This window comes from Schistocerca serialis, chromosome 2 (genome assembly GCF_023864345.2).
Source record: "Schistocerca serialis cubense isolate TAMUIC-IGC-003099 chromosome 2, iqSchSeri2.2, whole genome shotgun sequence".
Taxonomy (NCBI): domain Eukaryota; kingdom Metazoa; phylum Arthropoda; class Insecta; order Orthoptera; family Acrididae; genus Schistocerca; species Schistocerca serialis.
The window spans coordinates 307,664,635-307,681,015 of record NC_064639.1 but is presented as its reverse complement, the minus strand read 5'-3'; the positions used below and the strand labels follow the sequence as shown (position 1 = coordinate 307,681,015).

The following is a 16,381-nucleotide window of genomic DNA, read 5'->3' as shown; positions in this document are numbered from 1 at the left end:
AATTTTGAGTCCTAACACGATGTCCTGTGGCTTCACGAAAAGCATTATTCAACATGGTCGCGTTGCTGTCAGGATTCCTCCGAGCCATAATCCGTAGGTAGTGGTCATCCACTGCAGTATCATCCCTTGGGCGGCCTGTGCGAGGCATGTCATCCACAGTTCCTGTCTCTCTGTATGTCCTCCATGTCCGAACAACATCGCTTTGGTTCACTCCGAGACGCCTGGACACTTCCCTTGTTGAGAGACCTTTCTGGCTAAAGTAACAATGCAGACGTGATCGAACCGCGGTATTGACATCGAGGCATGGTTGAACTACAGACAACACGAACCGTGTACCTCGTTCCTGGTGGAATTACTGGAACTTTTCGGCTGTCGAACCACCTCCGTCTAATAGGCGCTGCTCATGCATGGTTGTTTACATCTTTGGGCGGGTTTAGTGACATCTCTGAACAGTCAAAGGGACTGTGTCTGTGATACAATATCCACAGTCAACGTCTATCTTCAGGAGTTCTGGGAACCGTGGTGATGCAAAACTTTTTTTGATGTTTTTGACATAGGCATACCGACACCAGATTGAAAAAAATATTTTCGGAATTGGGAACGCATGCAAAGTGTATACATTTTGAAGGTGAGTATTTTGGGAAACAGTAAATTAGCTGAATTTTATTTTCGTTTGACTGTTATTGTTACACTCAAAAATCTACCCGTGTAGTACAGGAACTACGGGCATGATTTTGACTATCACAATTGCCATGACACACAGGTGACTGTCAACACAAACAGCCTCCTACAGCCCGATGCTGATGCTGTTGATGCAGGTGGTGACCAACCATGCCACCTTGTTAGTGACAGCATCAGGAAGTGCTTTTGTCTTGGCCTATGCTGTCTGCACGTGTCATGCTCGAGGTCACTTCCCATTTCTCTCGTCATTAACCCAAGACAGTAAGAGCTAATGAATGGATTACATACAATGCCTCCTCATATCGTGTCGAACCTCCCTTTGCCCACCGTAGTGCAGCAGCTCGACGTCTATGTGACATAGGCTCAAGTCGTTGGAAGCTCTCTACAGAAATATTGAGCCGTTCTACCTCTATAACCGTCCATAATTGCGAAAGTATTGCTGGTGCAGGATTTTGTGTACGAACTGACCTCTCGATTATGTCACATAAATGTTCGATGGGATTCAAGTCGGGCGATCTGGGTACCCAAATCATTCTCTCGAGCTGTCCAGAATGTTCTTCAAACCAACCGCGAAAAGTTGCGGCCAGGTGACATGGCGCTCTGGCATCAGTAAAAATTCCATCGTTGTTTGGGAACATGAAGTACATGATTGGCTGCAAATGGTGTCCATGTAGCCGAATATAACCATTTCCAGGCATTGATCGGCTCAACTGGACCAGAGGACCCAGTCCATTCCTTGTAAACACACCACACCATTATGGAGCCACCACAAACTTCAAAAGACCCTTGTTGACAACTTGGGTCCGTGGCTTCGTGGAGTCTGCGCCATAATCGAACCCTACCATCAGCTCTTACCAACTGAAATCAGGACACATCTGACCAGGCCACGGGTTTACAGACGTCTGGGGTCCAACCGATATGGTCACGAGCCCAGGAGAGGATCTGCAGGCAGTGTCGTGCTGTTGACAAAAGTACACGCGTCGGTCGTCTGCTAGCACAATCCATTAACGCCAGATTTCGCCGCACTGTCCTAACGGGTACGTTCGTCGTACGTCTAACATAACGCAGTGCTGCTTGTGTGTCAGTACTGACAACTCTACGCAAACGCCGCCGCTCTAGTTCGTTAAGTGAAGGCCGTCGGCCACTGCGTTATCCATTGTGACAGGTAATGCCTGAAATTTGGTATCCTTGGCACGTTCTTGACATTGTGGATATCGGAATATTGAATTTCCCTGCGATTTCCGAAATGGAATGTCCCATGCGTCTGGCTCCAACGACCATTCCGCTGTCCAAGTCATAATTCCCCTCGTGCGGCCATAATCACGTCGGAAACCTTTTGACGTAAATTATCTGAGTACAAATGACAGCTATAAAGATGCACTGCCACATTATACCTTGTGTAGGAGATACTACCACCATCTGCATATCTGCTGTATCCCATGACTTCTGCCAAATGGTTCAAATGGGTCTAAGCACTATGGGACTTAACATCTGAGGTCATCAGTCCCCTAGACTTAGAACTACTTGAACATAACTAACCTAAGGACATCACACACATCCATGACCGAGGCAGGATGCGAACCTGCGACCGTAGCAGCAGCGCGGTTCCGGAGTGAAGCGCATAGAACCGATCGGCCACAGCTGCCAGCTGACTCCTGTCACCTCAGTGTACGCGCCTGCATTAAGCTATCCTCCGATTCAATAACTGTTCTTAAAAAAAAGGTCATAATCGCACTTTGTTAATACCTGATGTTGATTTTCGATTATACTAGGTGTTTCACAATTCCTGTTGCAAACTTGGGGTTACGGAGGGTACTTGGTAAAGAAAGTTTTAGTAAGGAACTCACGTCCGGAAGTGTACCGTTTGGATATAAAATAAGTTTGAAGATCGGATCAGTTTCAAATCTACCGCTTCATGGCACGCTACAAAATGGCAGAGCTGCATAACGGCTGTATCGAGAACCTGATTTTGATCGCCTCAGTCAATCACATCAATCCAGAATGACAATTTCACTCTGCAGCCGATTGTGCGCTGATATGAAACTTGCTGGCAGATTAAAACTGTGTGCCGGACCGAGACTCGAACTCGGGACCTTGGCGTTTCGCCGGCAAGTGCTCTACCAACCGAGCCACCCGAGCACGACTCACGCCCCGTCCTCATAGATTCAGGTTTGGAAGGTAGGAGACGAGGTACTGGCAGAAGTGAAGCTGTGAGGACGGGGCGTGAGTCGTGCTCGGGTAGCTCAGTTGGTAGAGCACTTGCCCGCGAAAGGAAAAGGTCCCGAGTTCGAGTCTCGGTCCGGCACACAGTTTTAATCTGCCAGGAAGTTTCAGTCACAGCCATTTTCGTCCGACTGCAACATGACTGCGAGAAACTGGTACGTTATCAACTAAGAGCGCCAACTCTGGTGCTCCAGAGACGCGCTCCGGGGTTTGTGGACCGTGTATGTGTGTAAACGTACGTCGCAGCTTCACGACGGGGGCCGTCATGTTAAGCAGCTCCTGCAGTGCACACAGGTCATAGCTCACTGTCTCCGCTGTATGCGTACAGTGAAGCAGAGATTTGAAAATGATCCGATCTTCAAACTTATTTTACATCCAAGCGGTACGTTTCCAGTCATGGGTTCCTTATGAAAACGTATCTACTAAATCGACACCTAGAAACCTGCAACAGGAATTGTGAAACACTCTGTATATCCATCCTCCGAAAAACGAAGACGAATCCCCAGCTTCTTTCCGAACACCAGACAAAGGCTGAACTGTTCAAAAGGACCGACCACTTTCTGATGATCCACGGACCGTGTGCCTCCAGATTACATCGAGTCAGAAAGGAAGAAACAAATGAATGTATCTGCGTAGTAGATGGCCCTCCAGACAACTCGAAGTGATGACCTAATTCTGGGATTGTCGTTCACTCATTTCACGACATATGTACATGACTACAAACAGATTTCATAAACATCTTTCTATTCAGTGTCATGCACCTAATATGTTATAAATATTATATGTTAATGTTTTCATCAAAAATGCTTTCTTTTGAGCGTAATGCACCGAAAGCTTAGCGCCGATGAGAGATAGGCAGGTGGGAAGGGTCGTTTGGCTGTAGGGCGCAGAAGGCATTTGTCTTAATTTTCGCTTTTCTCCCTCTTCTCTAATGAAAAAATTGAATGTTATAGACATCTCTTGTAGTAAATTTAATGATCTGAGTACATCCAAATCACAAAGCAGTCACAACAGTTCTATTGAAACGTTGATATCTGTGATATCTCTAATAATATGGAAGTTGGCTTTTGAATGCAAGGAAATCAGTTGGGAATTGTATCAGGCCGTAGAACTGCATTCTAATTACCGGCCATGAACGCTACACAGCGATAATCAATCTAATATTAAGTTACGAGGCCAGTTGATAGCCAGCGGACGATGTGAAAAGGGTAGCTCACGTTACACGAGCGAAGAGCCAGTTACGTTCGGTAGTTGTAAGAACAGTTATCAAATGTCGTTTTAACTTGGGCGGCCTGCGGTCGCATTAGATACTTTAATAACTGTCGGGACTCTGAAAATATTCGTGTGATGTGGGACTTCGTCATAATTCAGCAGTTGGGACGTGTTGTAGAGTTGAGCTCAATGAAAAGTTAGTATTGTGGAATGTGATACATTTTGATTTGAATGCCTCATTTCAAGCTTCACTGTGGGATTTATTTTATTATTTAAATAATTTATGTAGGACCACCATTTTTAATTATTTCAGAGAGCTACTGAATGAATAAACCAATTATTTTACATAGTATCTTCTAGCTCGACTGCATCATTTAATTGTGACATCACATGATATTTATTTTATTTAACGCAAACAGTTGCAAAAAAAATGGTTCAAATGGCTCTGAGCACTATGGGACTTAACATCTGTGGTCATCAGTCCCCTAGAACTTAGAACTACTGAAACCTAACTAACCTAAGGACATCACACACATCCATGCCCGAGGCAGGATTCGAACCTGCGACCGTAGCAGTCGCTCGGTTCCGGACTGACCGCCTGAACCGCTAGACCACCGCGGCCGGCCGCAAACAGTTGCACTTCATGTTATTTATTATTCGCACTGATTAGCCAATGCCTGGTAAATTAGGCTGCAAGGTCACTATCAACCGACGTATGTTGCGCAGTCAAGTTACTGCAGGGCGTTAAAGCCGACGTGTGTGGCTCAACCTCTACGACAACAGTGAGCCAAATACTCGTATCTAATCTGAGGCACACATTGCCCAATATCGGTCTTCATCATCTCCTTTCCCTGTACCTCGGAAATGGTTTGTCTCGTCCGGGATAATCAATTCCGATCTTAACTTTTCTCATTCATTACACTATTTTCACCGGTACGTAGCAATGTTCAACAAAGATCCATTGTCAACACCTCTCTGAGTTTGTACGAAGTCGTGTAACAGGGCTACGAGAAGCTGGATGTTCCTTCTGCGATATTGCAGAACGACTTCGCAGGAATGTAGCCACTGTACATTGCTGCCAGCAGTGCTGTTCACGAGAACATACGGTCGTAAGCAAGAAGACCACGTTTCGGACAGCCAGATGGCACCACCAAAAGGGAAAGCCATCGTGTTCGGCATAAGGCTCTGACGCATCGTACTGTAACTGCAGCAGCAATCTGAGCGGCAGCTGGCACCACGGTGACTCAAAAAACTGTTAGGGTGCGTTCCACTGTTCTCAAAGCACCGCCATTTGCGACTTCAGTGGTGTCAAGCGAGAGCTCATTGGAGGGCAGGATGGAGGTCTGCTGTGTTTTCTGGTGAAAGTTCGTTCTGCCTCGGTGCCAGCGATGGCCGTGTGTTGGTTATAAGGAGGCCAGTTCAGAGTCTGCAAGCAACCTGTCTTCGTGCTAGACACTGGACATACACCTGGAGTCTGGGTGAGATTTCGTATAACAGCAGGAGCACTCTTGTAGCTACCCCACGTACACTGACAACAAATCTCTACGTCAGTCTGGTGATTCGGCCTATTGTGCCGCCATTCACGAACAGCATGCCAGAGAGGATAACGATCGCCAATCTACCGCTGTTGTAACCCAACATGCTGTCCAGGGTGTCAACATTTTTCCTCGGCCTGCTAGATCGCCAGATCTGTCTCCACTCGAACACATATGAGGCATCATCGGACGACACCTCCAGCGACATCCACAAACAGTATTAAACGTCCCTGTATTGACCGACCAAGTGCAACTGGCATGGAACTCCATCGCTCAAACTGACATCCGTCATCTCTACAACATAATGCATGGGGGTTTACATGCTTGCGGTCAACATTCTGGCCGTTACACCAGTTATCAATGTATCAGCATTTCACATGTGCAATGACTTATCTCGCGCTTACAGTAATCTGCGAACTTGCAATGGTAATCATGTTACCTAGACAAATGTATTCCTGAAATTTCATTACTCTAAATTAATTATTTTTTGGTGTTGCTACTTTTCTCTGTCGGTGTGTGGACTTAATATAATAGAATATTTAACAACAATGTAATATTCGTTGTTAATCGCGATGATGGCTACTATGCAATGACATTACCGGACTTATGGTTTATTGCAAATCATAAACTTGTTTATCAGTCAGTAAGTGTAAGCATAAGAAGATGGAATGAATGGTTTAATTGTAAATATGTTTATGGCAGTTTTTATACGATGTTTTGCACTCTGTTGATTGACTTGATGCTCTTGCATTTACCTGTGCTAATTTCGTGTTATTAAAGTGTGTAGTACGTCTGCCGTCAGCTGGACGTATACTTTAGGGTCCAGCTACCTGCGGTCCACTGTGGCCGTCCTGTGGCCGCCTGTAATCGCCCTGCCGGTAAAACCCCTCGCTCGCGATAATCTACTCATTGTCCGTAGGCCCTCCCCATACCTGCTTAGCGGAAGCCATTTCCAACCTTCTAGCTATCTGTTGGTATTAAGTCAGATTTAAAACCCTCTAAACTTTCTGGGATTCTCCCAAGACTCGTTAAGCAACAGTCTTCTATTGTAAGCGAGTTCTCGACAACTCAACAGACATTAACTACCTGTTGTTTTCGGTCCCACCAAGGGTTTTTCGCTAGACTCTTTAAGTTAAAAGATACATTTGCGCCAGTATCTCTCCCCTAGGTTCCCAATTTCACAGAAATTCTCCCGACTACCTTGGAGGTTCTACGGAGATATGATTTAGCCATAGCTGTGGGTTGTCAGGAGGCAAGTTGCTCGCGGAAGTGAAGCTGTGAAAGCGAGTCGTGAGTCATAATTGGATAGCTCACAATCAGTCGGTAAGAGCACTGACCGCAAGAGGCAGTGTTCCTGATTTGATTCCCGGACAGGTTGGGTTGTTTATTTAAAACATCCAGCGGCTAAGCAGCTACCGTTCACCGCAGCGGTTGCAGCACTTTTTCTGACTGCTCTGCCTTTAGATTGTCTCGCTGATTATTGGTTTAGCGCTCAACGGTTTAATGCACGTCTCGTTTTTATTTCCCATCAAGAAGAAAAACATTATCTTTCACATTATCAAAAATGGTTCAAATGGGTCTAAGCACTATGGGACTTAACATCTGAGGTCATTAGTCCCGTAGAACTTAGAACCAATTAAACCTAACTAACCTAAGGACATCACCACATCCATGCCCGAGGCAGGATTCGAACCTGCGATCGTAGCGGTCGCGCGGTTCCAGACTGTAGCGCCTAGAACCGCTCGGCCTCTCCGGCCGGCTCACATTATCAGATATCTGATAATTACATATGGATGTCGCTAGACATTGTAAATTTGTACACAAACATTTCTCTAAATGGAGCCATTTCTCTTGTAAGACTGAATTTTATTAAATACAGACGCATGTCTATAGGTGAGATTGACGATTTTTTAAAATTGTTAGAACTAGTTCTGTCATATAATTACTGCTCCTTTAAAGGGGGGTTTCTCAAGCAGCATGATGGATTAGCAATGGGCGTTATCTGTCAGGATCACAAAGCTAATATTTTTATCAATCAATTGGAAGAATTTTTTTTTACACAGCAGCAGGAGTTAAGTGGTTTAATTATGTACTATTATCGATATATTGATGATACGCTGTTATTACTTAATGAGGAGAATGAGGAGTTAAATAGAATTTTTGAGGTGTTCAACACTCTACATCCCAATACACAGTTTCCATATAAAAGTAAAGTAAACAAGAATATTAATTTTTTGGATATTATGTTGATGAATAAAAATGGAAACCACAACAGGAAGCTAACAGATACAGACGCGATTATCCCATGTCATTCCGCTCATCGTGACAGATATAAAACTTCTTTTTCTTACAGTTCAGTCAGTAGACTGACAAAGATTCCATTAGAAGTTGATGAAAGAGAATGGGAAAAACATGTTTTAAAGGATGTATTGTTCAATAATGGGATTCAGCCTGAATTAATTGACCAATTGTATTCAAAGAAGATCAACAAGAGTTCTAATTTACTACACGAGATTTTTTTAGAGCGATGTAGAAAGAGACAAAACATTTTTACCAGTTTGAGGCACATTGGCCCACTGTCTAATGATATGGAACATACTTTACGTAAAGTTAATGTTAATGTAGCATCCAGAAGTCACAACACGTTATCATAGTTGCTAGCACTTCCAGTAGAACAGTTCGATCCGTTACAGAAATCAGGCTATGCAAAGTAACCTGAGCTGATAGTGAATCCATTTACATACGCCAAACTGATAGAAATTTCAGAGAAAGATGTAGAGAACATACTTCCCTGCGTACTATTAAATACTCGACGTTCAAAGAACATTTAAAAACAACGAAACATACTGTCGTATGTACGAGAATCTAAAAATTTTACGCTTCATAAATAAAGGAGGTATAATGGACTTCATAGAAGATCTGCAAAGTTACATCCATTCCCATACAGAACCTAATCGTTTGCTGAGCGAACAAACTGAGTCGAAGAACAAACTATTCTTTGACTGTTTTGGTAATTTATTATGCACATTGACCATAGTTTGTGCCATGAATGTTAGAATTACTTTGACATTGTAAACAGTACATATGGTTATTAAAACTGTACAGACAGTCTATAATCTCGATGTACTAACCTTCATGGTTATCATGTAAACCATTACGAATTTCCACTTACTACTTTCTATCAATTGTTTGACTATAACCCGTTATTTAGTTTCATTCTCTTATCGAAATATTTCAGTTACGATATTCCTTGTACGTGGTTTTGTTTTCGATTTCTGATATCGGCTGTGAGATACTCTTACACTGTCAGTTTTGATGTCGACCGACTTCTTTGAGTATTCGCTAACACAGATCTTTGGATGTTCTATTTTGAATGTTTCTCTAGTCAGTCAACAGATGCTGCTGGAGAGAGGACATCACAGTTACAGGTACTTCTAGCATTCATTTAATGGTTGTTATTTGTGTTGTACCTTCTGGAATTCATCGTTTTTATGTCGTTCTGTAGATAGTCTACGTAAACCAGTTATGTCGGCCACCGATGCATCGTATATGTGGATCTTGACATCCTCTTCAGCATCAACTAAGGTGAGTCCCTTAGTGTTCTCGGTGTTTTTGTGCGCATTTGGCATATGACTGAGGATGGATTTTCTGTATTGACGTAGCTTTCTTGAGAAAGCGTTGCAATTGTTCGGTTCTTTGCTTGTTCAAATATAAGAGTTACATCATTTGTAATTGTAGGTTGTCGGATGTCTATTGCAACCTTGGGCTGAAGGTCCCAGATTATCCTGGTTCGACTAAAACGAATATCTTCGTTCGCAAGACCTTCCAGGACGCGTGGCTCAGTTGCGGAAAAATATTGTGCAGGGGAATGTAGCTGTGAGCCCAGACGGACAAATGGAAATATGTACAGATTAAGATTGTAGCCGCGTGTTGATGCAACAAAACAGACTGCGGATACTAACCGCGACGTTAAGTGAAGCACACTCTTTCCTCCCATCTCCTGGAAAAGTTACGTAGTGACACCGTAGCTGCTGACGACAGCAGGAGCTGAGCTTTAATAAACATTGCGAATTTCAGTTTCTTTGCGCTTAGTATTCACGGATCTCGACTACATATTGTGAACCAAACTTCGCGTACTCTGATGCCGCAGCGCGATTCCTTAAATACTAACAGTATAGGGTGATTCATAAAGAAACAGCCAATTTCAATTGTTTTGTACAAACTGTGAAAGTCAGAGCCGCTTTGTGCTTATCACTGAATAGGGGAAGGTTCAAAGTTTTAAGTTCGCGCTGACACTACACTTAACATGAGTACCATGCATGCGTTGCTAGTAAAACATCGAAACGGTATTCCATTTCAACCCACACACGAATCCACATGTCGCTGTTTATTGAATCGATAGCTTCGGCAATTCGATTTCTCAGCTCTTGAAGAGTAGCTGCCACAGATAGGGCAAAGACTCCGTCTTTCATGAACACTCACAGAAAAAATTCGTAAAGTGTGAGGTCTGATGACATGGGAGGTCAACAGCAATGAACAAGAACTTACTGTCCACCCCTTCCAACCAAGATTATGGGATGGTGTTGTTAAGATAACGTCGCACCTCAATCTGAAAGTGAAGCGCGGGGCCGTCACGCATAAAAATGAAATCATTGGAACCTTTGTGAAGTTGAGGAAACAACAAATTTTGCAGCGTTTCGAGGTATGACAGTCCTGTCACAGTTTCCTCCGCAAAAAATAAATGTTCATAAACTTTATGAGTCTCTTTCACGTTCAACGACGACGCCACGATTTTGAAAAGCCCGAATTCTTATATTGTGGCGATTTAGTCTACCGGACAGATGAAACGTCGATTCGTCCGAGAAGGTGAGTCATTCGGAAAAAAAATGTACTCTACGATATTCTGGAGAACTGAAATCCAAGACTCGTAACATCTGTTATAATTGCCGGAAGCAATTGCTGCAGTAACTGCAACTTGCAGCGGCCTTTTGAGTAGGGAGGCCTTGCATCCAGCTGCAGAGAACTGAAGCGATTCGCTTTATACTAGACCTCATATGTCCTGCCACACGAGAGCTTCGACTTCGGATCACTGAGCCGCAGTGTAGCCTGTGGAGTGAATCGCTCGCTCCTCGCTTTACACGGAACCTTATGGACGCTTTCACACAGGATAGAGGAGCCTCTAGTCGCCCTCAGCGCGCAGTTTCGGTACACATTGTTGACTCAGCCAGATGCTGAGTACCTATATAGGCTTACAAAAACATATTAATGACAATCATCATTAGGAAATGATATACAAAAGAAGTGGAAGAATTTAAGATCATCATATTTGAGGGACATTATAAGATTTACAGAAGTAAAGAGTAGTTCGCAGCAACTGAAGAAACTGAATATTTTTTTTTTCTGACCTATCATTTTTATCAACTGTTATTCAACACAAAATGTAAGTAAACATCTTATACGGTACTCGTGTATTATCTTATTCTGTATGATTGAACGCACTGAAATTACTTTCTTTCTTTTTTCTTTTGATTCTTTCCAGAACATACTATAACGTATGCGAAGAAGATGCCATGATTAGAAACGAAGCTGAAGGGGATACCGATGAATTGGCAGTATTTGTGAGAGAGAACGGGTCCCTTCAAAAACAAGAATTAACAATTTGATGTTCGCATAGATGCTTTTTACCCACCCCAACTGTTTTCCCCAAACGCCTTTGAAATGAATCACCCAACAGCCCCCCCCCCCCCCCCCCTCCAACCCCAGTCGTGGTAAACAGCAGTTACACACAACATTCCTCTCGGTCCATTCCGGAAATAGAAAACCAATGTGATGATACACCAGTTCTGAGTATCTGAAAAAAACTTTTTGCTTCGTTAATACATACAATACTTCAGCTGTCTTACAATTCGGAAAAGCTTCCATGACATTAGAGTTTATTATGCTGACCGACATTTGTATCTATAACAAATAACTTGCCGGCCACTGTGGCCGAGCGGTTCTAGGAGCTTCAGTCTGGAACCGCGCGACCGCTACGGTCGCAACTTCGAATCCTGCCTCGGGCATGGGTGTGTGTGATGTCCTTAGGTTAGTTAGGTTTAAGCGGTTCTAACTCTAGGGGACTGATGATCTCAGATGTTAAGTCCCATAGTGCTAAGGGCCATTTGAATCATTTGAACAAGTAACTTGTTACAATTCTAATAACATGTACTATGTTTCTGCAACAAACAAGTTTGTTTTGCATCCATCTCGGAGTAAGTTCTAAGTTCTAGTTCTAGGGGACTGATGACCACAGCAGTTAAGTCCCGTAGTGCTCAGAGCCATTTGAACCATTTTTTTTGTTACTAAATACAGAATATAGCGTAAAAGACGTAGTCCTGGAGAGATTAGAAACAGTGACATTACGATTAATAGACTTTTACACTAGCTATTCAACTACCTGCAAATTTTTTAAATATATTTTTCGGGTGCGGACATTCTTGTTATTAATCAAAAATACAGAAAACGTAACACAACGCACTGAAGAAGGAAAACACGTGTTTTTATTGCGGACGTAAAAATAAATTCTGAACATGCAATCAAGTTTTCGTAGTTTTATGATTATGTACATAATATACACTAAAATATCAATCAGAAAATTGCGTTACATAATCAGGTTTTTAAATTCTTTTTTCACTTTTCATTTTTATAAACAAAAATGTTTAAAGTACAGCGTGATCGTAGAAAGTGTCCTGTAATGGAGATCAGTCTGTTACCATATCATTTATTCGAAATCCATATTCGAAGGCAGGAAGAGTTTGCATCGACGATGATGTCCTTAGAGTGAAGTGAAAGCTCGGCTTTGGGAAATGCGGGTTCCTGCAAAGGAACCTTTCCGGCATTCATCTTAAGCCATTTAAGGAAACCGCGGAAAAATCAAAACTTGAATCGCTGAACAGGGACTTCGCCTTCCCTCAGAGACAAAGTCCAGGGTCTTGCCATAGCGCCAGCTCGCTCGGAGCACTTATTTACATTCGGTTTAATGCTCATATAAAAATAAGAAACCAGCAAACAGTCACAATCAATAATGTTGTTATCCATCAGGTATTCTCGGAGAATTTGACGGTTCATAAATTTTTGTGCTTGCAGTCGAGTTTCCATTTTCTCCGTAGTCGATGTTTCGACACTTCCCTAGCTGTCATCGTCAGTTGTCGAGTGCAGATTTGTTGCTCAACCAAGCTGCTTGAACGCAGCGCAGATAACGGGCAACAAATTTGCGCTCGACACTTCGAAGGTACAGAATTTTTGCTGAATTCAATTGGGAATTCTTCGAGTAAGAATCCTGTATCCTCGTCGACTATAAATGAGCAAGCGGGTCTGTGATTAATTTTATTCTACTGTTTATGATGTTTAACCCCAGGTTACTAAACCCTCGTAAAATTTACAGTTGCAGCTGGTGCCAATTCGCAGTTCCAGCCAATCTGGTATTTATAGTATAGGGCGTACAACAGGACATTCTGAACTTATTTTGTGGGTGACATACCACTAGAGACATTATAATTGTAACTAATGGTTTAGTAACAATGTAATATTTTTCTCCCGTTAGTGTGCTAGGATTAAATAATATGCATGCGTGTTGTTTCGGTAGGTAGGATACATATTCTGTGTTAATGCAAATATTTATTTTTTTATTGTAATATTTATGTGACGTACTCGTCGGGCAGCGTGCGGCGGTGGCAGTTCGTCAGCAGACTTCCTTAATACCCTACGCCAAGTGTAGCATGGAGCTAGCTAATGAAGCTACCAACACCGATCGGACTTCTGAGGAGCGGCCTAGTACTCTTGGTCGAGAAGATTCACCCGTGAAGATACAAAATATTAATGGATAATATCGACATGGACAAATTTTGTATGATTTGTATTAATGTGAGTGACAGCTCGACAGCAAATCCAAAAAAATTTATAAACCGTTTATAATCAGACGCGTAATCAATGGAAGGGTCGGCATGGGAGGGAGGGGGGGGGGGGGGGGCATGGGGTCATGACGCCACTCCCACCCCTCAAAGAGAAAGATAGCAAACGCAGCCCCCTGCCCCGCACCCAGGAGGCAAGAGGGGTATCAGCTTAGAAATCTTAAGTAGGTACGCCCGTTTTCATTAAGCATTCGGGTTCTCCGGGAAAAAATACGCAACTTCTGTATTTAACACTTTTTCCATTGCGTGAGGGATGGCATTGCAATCAACAAAAATCAAAATAGGTTGAAAACCGTTGAGAAATGATAATATATCAAGAAATGTACATCACAGAAGGATCTCATTGGGTTAGAAAGGCAGTTAACCTAAAATCTTTAATGAGAAACCGTGTTTTATAGCAAGAAACTTTATTTCTGTGGAACATAATACATTACTTTGTTCACATCATCGGTGTAATTTCTTTCGCAGTTTTTAATTCATTGAAAAAAATGAATTCTTGCAATTGATTTCCAGTAAAGCGACATCTGTGAAAGAAATTACACGAATGATGTGGATGTATTACGTTCTGGAGAATCAAGCTCTTTTTGTTATAAAAAAAACTGGTTTCTCCTTGAAGATTTTAGAGTAACCGCCTTTCTAACCTCCGGATATCCTAGTCGGATGTGTACTTCTTGAGACGATATTATTTATTAGAGGTCTTGAAGCTATTTTGACTATTGTCGATTGCAGCGGCTTCTATTACGCTACGAAAAAATGTTAAATACAGGAGTTATGTATTTTCTCCCGGAGAATTCGAATCTTGGAAAAAAAATTGGAGTTCCTACTTAAGTTTTCAAAGTTGACTCCCCTCCGTCTCTCCGTCCCCTGGGGCTGGGTGTTGGGTCGAGTTTCGTGTCATTGGATGTCCCCCTTCGAGACGAACAACTTTTATGACAACCTTTTCTTAATAAGGTCTGTAGCCGGCCGCGGTGGTCTAGCGGTTCCAGGCGCTCAGTCAGGAACCGCGCGACTGCTACGGTCGCAGGTTCGAATCCTGCCTCGGGCATGGATGTGTGTGATGTCCTTAGGTTAGTTAGGTTTAAGTAGTTCTAAGTTCTAGGGGATTTATGACCACAGATGTTGAGTCCCATAGTGCTCAGAGCCATTTTTTTGAATAAGGTCTGTAGTTTACCACCTATTCCCGAAAACAGTTTTAAGCGCCTCATCCTGTATAAGCTATAATTATATGCGTTCAGAACATCTTGAAGATGGTTAGATTCAAAAAGTTAAATATAAAAATTTGTATTTATTCCTGAAGAATCCGAAACTGCAATAAAATGGGTGTTCCTATTTAAGATTTCGAAGTTGACGCCTGACTCTTCCCCCCCCCCTCCCCCCACTCCCTCCGTCCACAGAACAACTATTACAACAACGTTTTTTTAATCCGATTTGTACCATTCCAGATATTTCCAAAAACGGTTTTAAATGCCTCATCCTGTGTATGATAACGAAACTATCTGTGAATTAATTATCACATCTGATGATGACAATAATTTGCCGAAACCGGTTGCGTGAATACCTGTAGTAATTAGGCGATCTTCACGTAATGATCTGTTATACGAAGGTGGAGCTCAGACCGCAAGCATAAAGAGGAGCCGCGTTCAGGAATAGTGAATAGTGACCAAAGGATACGTGAGCTCTTAATAGCTGCGAAGGAGCCAAAGAAGGGGAAGATGCAACTAGCGAAGACTTGCTGCCACAGCCAGCGGCGTTACCTTGCGAAGGCATCGGCAGACGCGGAAGCGGCAGTCGGTGGTGTGTCGCCAGTGGCAGGCTAGCGGCAGCGCGGGCAGCCGGGGCATCGTCGCGGGCGGCGGCACGGTAGCGCAGCCGCGCGGGCACTGTCTACGTCTGCGTCTGTGTGGAGGCCTCGCCGCAGAGGGAGGGCGCCACCGCCGGCGCGGGGACAAGGCTGCGGCTGATGACGCACGGGGGCACTCATCAGGCGAATCTGTCCTATCATTACACGGCTGTGCCTGCACTGATCAAACCACCTTCATCTTCACCACTGCTGCCTTCAAATCTTCCAAAATTAAACACTTTTTGCGACGTCCCCATTACCCCGCTGCGAATCTCTCAAAAGTTTCTTTACCAGCTGACACTCTAATTTTTTTCCACTCTAGGTCTCCAGTTAATCGTTGGAAATACAGGATGTTTCGAAAAGAATATACCCATTTCGAATGCATACTTTTATTAAACATTAATACACACGGCTATGAAATTTGGGAATCATATATACGAATCTCGCAAGTTTAGATTACAGTTATTCAATATGTCCGCCACCAGTGACACGAACAATATCACATCGACATTCGAATCCTCCTAGATTCGGGTAACCGAGTCCATCATGACCGACGTAATGACAGTTTGGATCTGGCCCTTCAACTCTGCTAGTTCTGTTGGTGCATAAACGTTGTCCTTAATGAAACTCCACAGGAAGAAGTCACATGGCGTCAAATCCGGTGAGCGTGGAGGTCAGCTGAGATATGCTAAGTCGTAATATGTTTGACGACCAGTCCAACGGCTCAATAAAATTTCATTCAGATATGCACGCATTTGGCGACTCCAGTGAAAGGCCCCTCGTCTTTTTGAAAAATGAAGTTGTCCTCGTTCAGCTCGGAAAAAAATGGTTTTGTAACCTAGCAAGATACTGCTGACCGTTAACCGTGTTTCCATCAAAGAAGAATGGGCAGTAAACAGATGAGCGGGTTATCACACAAAACACATTGATTCAAATGGCTC

The 16,381-nt window shown here is 43.1% G+C and overlaps 1 protein-coding gene across 7 annotated transcripts in view; it reads right to left on the bottom strand.

Moving 5' to 3' along the window:
* The window catches only part of LOC126457087 (uncharacterized), a 763,934-nt gene that overhangs the window by 115,745 nt on the left and 631,808 nt on the right, over positions 1 to 16,381 (bottom strand). Inside the window, exon 1 of one of the 7 annotated variants that reach the window (XM_050093107.1) lies at positions 15,355 to 15,475. The exons of the other annotated variants lie outside the window; for them this stretch is intronic. Coding sequence (XP_049949064.1) covers positions 15,355 to 15,441 — 87 coding nt within the window. The 5' untranslated portion in view covers positions 15,442 to 15,475. Of the gene's footprint in view, positions 1 to 15,354; positions 15,476 to 16,381 lie in introns of those variants that run through there. 7 annotated transcript variants of the gene reach the window in all.